The sequence below is a fragment of the Antedon bifida genome, chromosome 4 (assembly GCF_963402885.1).
Source record: "Antedon bifida chromosome 4, ecAntBifi1.1, whole genome shotgun sequence".
Lineage (NCBI taxonomy): Eukaryota > Metazoa > Echinodermata > Crinoidea > Comatulida > Antedonidae > Antedon > Antedon bifida.
The window spans coordinates 5,177,383-5,187,214 of record NC_136229.1 but is presented as its reverse complement, the minus strand read 5'-3'; the positions used below and the strand labels follow the sequence as shown (position 1 = coordinate 5,187,214).

General features: G+C 33.7%; 1 protein-coding gene across 1 annotated transcript; it reads right to left on the bottom strand.

Moving 5' to 3' along the window:
* Positions 1-594: 594 nt before the first annotated feature.
* Positions 595-8,952, bottom strand: LOC144841445 (polyunsaturated fatty acid 5-lipoxygenase-like). The gene is made up of 11 exons (XM_078697776.1): positions 8,452-8,952; positions 8,306-8,350; positions 8,073-8,201; positions 7,784-7,881; positions 7,127-7,256; positions 6,544-6,639; positions 5,639-5,853; positions 1,630-1,889; positions 1,197-1,462; positions 848-1,011; positions 595-709 (listed from the first exon to the last, which is right to left on the bottom strand). The coding sequence occupies exons 1-11, from the start codon at positions 8,950-8,952 to the stop codon at positions 595-597; spliced, it is 2,019 nt and encodes a 672-aa protein (XP_078553902.1).
* Positions 8,953-9,832: the final 880 nt, after the last annotated feature.

Below are 9,832 nucleotides of genomic sequence, written 5' to 3'. Positions count from 1 at the left end.
ACAAAACTCGTACAAGAGAATCTCAAAACTTATACCCTAACACACGGTCAACTAAAGGACAATTTACACAGACGAGCGGTAACGGTAATCGGTAAAGTTAGGCGGAAAACGCATGACCATTTACACAACACGCGGAGCGGATGGGTGGTTGAACGGAAATCCGCTCAGGATAGAAACAGATTCGATTTTGTGAAAATACCGCGCGGTAATTATGGATTCTGGCCAACCAACGACATGATTGAAATGACGTCATCTATCAATAAATTTTTATAACATTTAGTACGTTGTTAGGCAACAAGTCCCTCTAAAACGTAGGCCTGTATGTGCTAGGCCTACGGACAGTCAGTCACAACAAGGCAAGCAGTGGCTGTAACATACATTAGCCTCGAGGCTTACAGGCATCTACATTCCACGAATTCCGCGCGCTGTGTAAATGGGACAAGCCACACGGTTTTCCGCTTGCAATTACCGCTTACCGTTACCACTCGTCTGTGTAAATTGGCCTTAACTAGTGTTTTCTTGGTTCAACACTTTCTTTTGATATAGCGATCATGTTAGCGTTGTATACTGTTTTATTGTTGTTATATTGTTACTCTATATACTGATAGAGTTCGGGACAGCTTTAGGGTGCAAATCGGTGTACTCCGTTTCCCTCTCTCTGTTTCTCTCATCAATATTTGCTGCTATGGTTTCTAGTGCTCTTTTAAACCTGAAAATGAATGAGAAAGAATATTTAAAAATATACCCATAATTGAAATATTAAATGATAATAATATGAGAACGATGATATGTTGAAGATAAATGATGAAGTTATGAATACTACAGTAATGCTAATGATTGTACTTACTGCCGAACAGCTTTCGTTCCCACTGGATCGAATTGATAGTCAACCTCAAATTCTCCCAAGCCATTCGTTCCTTTCACACTTAATAATTTTGTAATTTTCATCACTTCCAAGGTTTTACCTTTATCCGGCAACGCGTTCACTATATCTTTCTCTTGTTTAGGATTCTGTAACAAAATTGTGTAAATAATTGTAGATAAAATATAAAGCTATATTTATGCCAAGCTACAGTTATACGTGTGAACACCTTGGGATTTTAATCCGTGGACTATAATATAGTAGGCCTACATTACTGCTCGCGTAAGCCACGCCAGTCATACGCCGTGTGTGAACGTACCCTGTTTCGACCTACCTTATTCTTAGGTGGTCTAGCGTTTAACATTGATGGATAATGCGGTGGGAAACCATAGTTATCATACTGTCGAAATTTTACCGCCGCGTGCATCACACTACTGGTGAAGATGATAGATGTAACTGCTTGTGCTATCTCTTTTACAGTTCTAAAGCCGCCTTCCCCGGGTATGCCTTGGATGCCGCATCCACCAGAAATAACTGGTGACGATAGTGTTTTGTGCCAGTCTTGTAATTCATAATCACCATAAATTCTATCTGGCATATCTGAAAAATGGGAAATCAATGGCTATTTCACAGAAAAATGGATATACTTTTTAAGACTTTAAAACGTCTATTGTATTCTCAGTCAGTCAGCTGTGACGTGCAGTGTTTAATTGAAAGCAAGTATATGATTTGTGTTCCGAGTTCGAAAAAAAAACCTAAAAACATACCATAGTGTGCGTTCACAACTTTCACTACATATTTCGATATCACGTGCCATAAAAGAAGACCGTCGTCTCTGTAGTGGTAGTTGGGTAGTACATTCGGGTTATAAACACCACGTGACTCGAGTTCTCTTGGGAAGGTGCCGTCAACATCGAGTCGCCATGTTTTAAATCGCCGTCGGATTATTTCAAACATACCAAGTCGACCTATTGACATCGTTCGATCGACAAATCCACCTTTATTGATGAGTTCTTCTAACCCTAATCTAAAATTTGAATGCAATATAATAAAAATGTAAAATATGGAGAATGCCAATGTAATGTATACGATATAGTTATATTTTTCGGAAGAGTGTAATTGCACTCTTCCCTGTTGTACTGTTAGCACATTTGGCTAAAGTAACATAGCAGTTTTTTTTAAATTAATAATTTACATCGCGTAGGCCTGCGTGGACCTTTTGTGGGAATCACTAGGCTTTTCGTCTGTAGCACCAGTTTAGAAAAAAAAAGCTTATTAAAAATGGGATGCTTTACTCGTATTTTTTTAATTTGTGTACAGGAAAGCTTAACTATTTAGAAAGCGACTAAGTTCTTGTAAGCCATTGCGGATAGGCGTGTGATTAGATTGGAGACTGATACCGGACTTAGCACACTAAAAGGATATAGTGGTTCAACGACGATGTTTTTTTGTTTTGATTTTTTTTATCAGAGAATAATGAAATTCACTCTTCCCTGTTTCCCAAATCCCATACGTTCTGCTTCTCTGCCTTTCAGTTTATTTTAAACTTACAATAGAAGCACTAGCATGACACTGACATTGTGTATAGACACGTAAGAAGTATTTCTTTGTAAAGAAAAGCATTTGACTCTGTGAGTAGAGAGTTCATGTTTAAGGTGTTGGAAAAATTTAATTTTGGACAGTCCTTTTGTAAATGGGTAAAAACAATTTATAACAACACAGAATGTGTCATTATTAACAATGGATGGGTATCTGAAAATTTTGAAATGAAATGTGGTATACGACAAGGATGTCCCTTGTCAGCATTACTATTTCTGTTGGTTGTAGAAACAATGGCAAGTAATCTAAGAAATGATCAACATTATAATGGAATTTTGCTACCTGGTCCTACAAAAGAGGAAGTACGTATAGCACAACTTGAAGATGATACAGTATTGTTTGCAAGAAACGAAAAAAGTATAAAAAGAGGTCTATTCATTGTTAATAATTTCTGTGAAGTATCTGGTTTAAGCTTAAACAAAAACAAAACTAGTGCCATGTGGATTGGTAAAAATAGATTTAAAAAAGATAAACCTTTTAATTTAAATTGGGTCACTGATCCTATAAAAATCTTAGGAATATACTTAGGATATGATGCTGAATTGTGTAAAGAATTAAACTGGGCTAAAAAATTAACAAACCTTGAAAAAGTATTAAACTCTTGGAAAGCAAGGAATCTTACAATTTTTGGAAAAGTCACAGTTTTAAAAAGTTTAGCTTTAGCCCCATTAATATACAACGCATCCATAATTAATGTGCCTGAAAGTGTCGTTAAAAGGATAACACAATTGTCTTATGAATTTCTTTGGGATGGAAAAAATGAAAAGATAAAAAGAAAAACATTAATTGGTAATATAATTGAGGGTGGCATTAATATGCCAGATTTTTCTACTCAAGTTAAAACACTTAAAATCACATGGGTAAAGAGAATTCTTTGTAGAAAACATGTAAAATGGAAAGTACTTCCACTGTATTACATAAACAAGATTGGAAGTGAATATATGGTGTTGAATATGTCAAACTTGAATATAAGAAAGGGCAGTTTTTTGTTAGCTAAGATGCCCTTATTTTATTCAAATGTAATAAAAAGTTGTGCAGAATTTAATACAAATATAAACAGTAAGGCAAAATCTTATAATAATGTTATACAAGAAAACCTATGGGGTAATAAGGAAATTGTTTGTAAAAACACTACTTTGTTTTATAAAACATGGAGTAATGTAGGTTTCAATCAGATCAATGATTTAGTAAGAATCAATAGACTAATGAACCCACATGAAATTTTATCAAAATTAAATGTCAAAAGAAACTGGCTTAGTGAATATGATACACTTATGCAAGCTATTCCTAAAGGTTGGCTGGATTTAATAAAAAATTATAATGGAGATAGTGTTAAATTAAATTCAGATGATTATAAAATAAATAAGATATTTCAGATGAAAACAAAACAGATATATTCAAGTTTTATAGAAGGTATGTTTGTTGCTCCTATTACTATTCCCAAATGGGAAAAAGAAATTGATATTGAAATTACAAACTGGTTTGATATTTGGTCAAGAAAAGTAAAAAATGAGAAAAACAAAAAATATGCACAACTTAATTACAAATTGCTTCTTAAAATTTTACCAACAAATTTACAATTATATAAATGGAATATTAAGAACACAAAAAAATGTGAGTTATGTGATGTAACTGAGGATGAAAAGCACATGTTTTTCAAATGTAAAAGCAATGTCTTATTATGGAAAAAAATCAATGAAATATTTAAAAAGTTAGATAATAGTAACTGTTCTTTTGAAGAACTTGTTTTTGGGTCTGAATGCAACATAAAAAATAAGTTATACTCAATTGCTCTATATTCTATATATAAAATAAAAATATTGTCAGAATTAAATAAGTCAGTCTGTAAAAACTCATGGATAATGTTTAAAAATATACTTACACAAGAGTATACCATGAATGTATTTTATTAATTTTTTATTTTGAAGGTTACTGTAAATAAAGTAATTTGTACAAAAATGTAAATAATGCAAATAAAACAGAAAAAAGAGAAAAAAAAAGGGAAAAACAATAAAAAGAAGTGTAAAAAAAAAAGAGCATGGGAAATGCTATACTCTACAAGCAACTGGTTATTGAGTTGCTTTTGATTTTCCATATTTATTGATACTGTTTTCAGTTTATATGTAATGTAAATGTATAAATGATATCTTGCAGAGTTTTTTTAAGATGTAAGGGGAAACTTTATGTCTATGAATGAAAATAGTATATATTTAAAAAGATAATATACAAACATAATAAAATTGTTTATTTATGTTTTGAAATGAAATAAAGGTGAGTGAACCTCACAAAAGAGAAAAAAAAAAAGTTCTTGTAAGCCATTGCGGATAGGCGTGTGATTAGATTGGAAACTGATACCGGACTTAGCACACTAAAGGATATAGTGGTTCAACGACGATGTTTTTTTTGTTTTGATTTTTTTTATCAGAGAATAATGAAATTCACTCTTCCCTGTTTCCCAAATCCCCTACGTTCTGCTTCTCTGCCTTTCAGTTTATTTTAAACTTACAATAGAAGCACTGGCATGACACTGACATTGTGTATAGACACGTAAGAAGTATTTCTTTGTAATCGAGGTGGGCGGGTGGGGCGCGGAGTGGTAGATGGGAAAAAGAGCGGATTTAAAAAACAAATTGTATTAATTAAATAATATCCATCCCTTATCGTTATTCTTCGCAGCACATGACGAAATCCTCGCAGTGTCGCGTGTTTAATAATTTTAAAATGCATTTAAAGATTTAATCAAGCATTGTCAGATAATTGTATTCTAATTATTATTTAAAAACAGTTTATCCGGCTGTCAAAAGAGGGCGCAAAGATGGCATAACGTGTAAGTCTTATACGGCAGTATAGCTTGATGAATAAACTTACGGGATACAGTAAAAATCAAAAGTAGTTTATCAATGTTTAGAGTAAACACACTTTATTCACAGTTCATTGTCACTAACATTATTTCCATATAAAACTATCTGTCGTATTGGTTAGGCCAACAGAAAGCGTTAAGTGGAGATAAAAATATTAGTGGGGCCCGACGACCAAATCCCCAACCCCAGCAAACAATTAATTTTGGGTCTAGATAGTCTTTATATTACTGTATTATTATCAATGGTTATTTATGTAAATCTACTTTAAATATATATATAACAATCACCGTCAGTATAATGAAACAAATACACGTACTTGTTTATTGCAAATAGGTACAAGAAATGAGGAGCCATTAAACGATAAAGAGGATGTGAGGGCGACAGGCAACTGTGAGTGGCAGCTGCAATACTCTCTACAATAAGATGCGTCATCCCAAGATGCGTCGCAGACTGGTGGTACGACGCGTCAGCGTTGTTGAACCACATCTTAGCAAACATCCACGTGTATTCGTTGTCCGTTGGAAGAAACACCTGTTCAAAACAAAGTGACGTCAGTTATCAGTTATGTTTCTGGTTTCTTATTGGATACTAAAAGGTGATACGTTACTAATAGGCCAACCCAGGATGATGACAGTTACAGTCACATGCGGGATATTTGAATGATGTATTAACCACGTGGTAGGATTTGTGTTTACGAAGTGGCGGGTCGCAGTGTGATAGGCATTATTATTACTGTCAGCTTGTGAATTTGGCACAATGAACCTGCCTTTAAACAGACATCACAGTGGAATTACTTGGAAGTATACGGTACTCATTGCATCGGGAATTAGCCTTTAAGGCATTGCAACAACTACATAATACGATTTTATTTTCATTCAAGAAATCAAATTTGGAATGTGGTGGAATTAGGAGGTCGCAAGCTGACTTAATGGTCATAGATTGAGGTAAGTAACTTACATGTTTGAATTCTATTTTTAGTACACTACTAAGGACTCGAATACAGTAACATGTTTTCTTATATTATATTGGTCAAGTATTGGATGGTTTATATAGGTAAAGGGTTTCAGACGACATTTCGGACCGCCAGATTTTTCAGTATTACTTTATCGAATTGCGGTTAAAATACACATAGAATGTAACATTTAAATAAACAAAAAGTAATAGTATTTTGCACCCAAAATATTAGTTTTAGTTTACAATGAATGGCTATTGACAAGTTACCGGATTGTCGTCTGCCTTGTCTTGAAACAGTTGAATAGCAATCGGCAGTAGCTGAGAATCTCTATTGACAAAGAAAAGAGCGATCGGACTGCATAGCTAACATGAAAGAAACCAAGATAAAAGTTGGGTTTATCACATGTCATGCAAATGAGTTTCCACATTTCAGTACTTTCTTCAATGTTGAGCTCCTCATGTTTCAATTGTTTTAAACATTCTCCTTTCTTATTTGTTAATTTATGTACTATATTAAAATTCTGCTTTAGGTCAAAATGAACCCCGTAACACCAACCATTACGAAGAAATAAGCGATTTGAATATTTTGGCCGCCATCTTGTAAAGGCTCCTAAAAGACCACACGGGGTTACAGATTGGGTAACAATTCGTTTTTTTCTGGTTTATTTTTACCCACTAAAGATATTTAAATAAGTTGCCAAGTTTCATCACAAATTCTACAAGGGACCCTATTTTATGAAATCTTTGAACCTGACTATAGGCTGTTATTGTTCATTCGATTCAATTTATTTATTTGTTGGATTGTGTCAAGATTCAAATACCTTTGTACGTCTGTCAATTTGTTCCATACCTTTTTACTCTTGTCTGTTATTCCCTTCAATATTTTCAGGTCTACAATAAACAGGCGTTTCTTTCGAATGGCGACCGCTAACGTCAACCCTTCCATAAGGGGTTGAATCATCTTCTTTGTTACACCAAAACTAATGTTTAGATTAAATATAGTTGTGTAAAGTATGCAAATTAACCCAGTATGCTAAATATAACTGGTCACGTGTCAATGTCAGGTTACGGTGGCGGATCCAAAGGTAATGCAAAAGATAGGACATCAAAGCTCAGCCCTTCATATCACCATTTTTAGGCCCTGGACCCCCTATTTCAAAATCCTGGATCCACCACTGAGTTAATGTAAATATAAACATATGCAGAGTGGTAGATCCAATGGGTTGTGCTGGATTTCTTTGACAGAGAGCATGTGCACAACTTATACGTTATAGACAGAACACTGCGTGTCCTCTTCAAAACGTAATGAATGCACTTCCACAATATAGGGATGAAATGACCATATGAGGTTAGGTCTATAATAAATAATAACCTTTTCCCGCTAAAAAAATTCAGGATAATAGGCCTAAAGCAGCAATTGTGTTGCTTTAAATGATATGCGTAAACTGGACACTTTGAATATAATAAATACGATAAGATGCTTAATGAGCAAAATGAATTGGCCTACTTGTTTGGAATGTATGTGCAGAGTCGTATAATTGCAGGATTGCAGCCCGTCAGACGTTGCCTTCCGAATTCAATGTCTGATCTCCAACAATGCATTCCCTGAAATTTAAATAAAAAGATAACAAGTTATACACCAATCCAATATATAACATTCAATTTGCTTAGAAATCGTTTTAATGATACTATTATGTTTAAAACAGTATTGAACATCTAGGTTCTTATTTATTTTATCAAAGCTATCTATAGCTTTATATATTATGTGGGAGACATATCGAAGTATGCCTACTTACGGCAGGCACCGGGAAAGAGTTGCGGTTGTAGATATTGGCTAAATCATCTAGATTTTTCCAACGTCCTGTAGTAAATTTGATTATTTTTCCATCAATTTTGTCCAGTAATATTGTCTTGAATAGTTTCCACTAAAAATACATAATAATAAAGACACATATAAGCCTCGGTATGGAAAGGTGTTTATTTTATGTGAAAGTAATTTTTACTTTAAGAAACGTTTCTATAGACTAACCTGGTAATCGTTGGAGAAACTTTCAATTTTTGGAAATGTTGTAACCTTAAAAGAAAATACATATTACTATTAGTTACTATTTAATCTTCTGTTATCATCAATGAAAAGTTAAAATGAATTGAGAAAGAAAACAAAAATCGCTTTACCTGGCAGGGTATTCCATTGTGCTTAGGAGCAAACGCATATATTCTCTTATTTTCTGCTAGCTCAATCTTCCTCTGTTCAGGAAACTTGTCAAACTGCGGCAGAACACAATCATACTCTTGAAATTGCATTCTGCGGTTCGGCACGATCCAACGGTGTATTGGAAATATAAATACCTTCTCATTACCCTGTATTTCTATCCATTCTAAATACCATCGATCGGATTGTCGTCCAGTCCGCCATAATTCCAACTCTGTGACGTCACCGAAGTACGGAAGACCTCTGACTGAAAATCGGTCGGTGTTACCGGCTTCAAAATCGTTGTTCCACGTACAGTTAAGATGAATTTCGTTTGAGCAAGCGCCAGCGCTGTTAACTAAGATGACGTAGATATTTGCATTCGTACCGGCTCCACTGTGATCTCCTGTCTTTACAAAAATCGTATAGTTGATATTGCTACGGATGTGATTCACAGGAATACCCCTCGAAGTGTGGCTCCCCATGCTGAAATCAATGTTTTTTTTTATTAAAGAAACATCAATATTACCCAATTTATATTTCGAGTTTTTAATGAATAATCCCGATGATTGTGTACATATATTAGGCATTTTATCAACCTTGTTTTTATACGGATCCTTTTCTGATTAAACCGATAAGAACAAAGGATTAGTAAAGATGGGTCATTAACCTTATTCCATAGAAGGAGCATTACAATTTATTAAAGCATTATCCCACTTAAAATTCCAAAGAGCCTACCAACGAAAGTTGGCGAAGTTGATAGAGATACGAACAGAGACTTCAAAATACGATCGACGATTTCTTAAAGATGTATTGTACCCCACAAACATGAAAAATGAAGATTAATTAAATCGGACTTTGAATAAGTTGTTTTGTAGTTTTTATAAAGGTAATCCCTTCCATAAAAAAAGAAAATGTTTTCTCATGACAAAATAAATGGTCAAATTTAACCAAAAACCCATTGGCTGGCAGCCAATTTGACTATTTTTTGCTTTAAATTACAGCTTTTATTTTTTCAGGGGGACAATACATCTTTAAGTTTCTCTATTTTGAGCAAGGAATTATTTATTATCTTTACTATAATATACAACACGCTAAAATGTAATATTTCTGTCCCTTTTGGACAGTTTTGTGTAAATACTTTATTTGTCACTCTCATCACATAATAACATAATATAAAGTCAAAATATGACAAAAAGACCAAGATAAATTTGCTTTCGCTATTCGAGTTTTGGCCTTTACCATATAAATGCATTAATCGTTAACACAATTAATTGTAAAATTAAATTAAATATGTTTCAATAAAATATTATAATGTTGTTATTGCATTAACATTTTGCATCAATTTTAGAGCCCCAATTAATA

Bases quoted from the DNA above. Each gene is read 5' to 3' on its own strand.
- LOC144841445 (XM_078697776.1), bottom strand. From the start codon at position 8,952: ATGGGGAGCCACACTTCGAGGGGTATTCCTGTGAATCACATCCGTAGC. The intron at 7,882-8,072 runs GTAAGTAGGCAT...TTTAAATTTCAG, and splicing joins ACTCTTTCCCGGTGCCTGCC to GGAATGCATTGTTGGAGATC. The intron at 5,854-6,543 runs GTAACTTGTCAA...TGTTTTGAACAG, and splicing joins ACAAGGCAGACGACAATCCG to GTGTTTCTTCCAACGGACAA.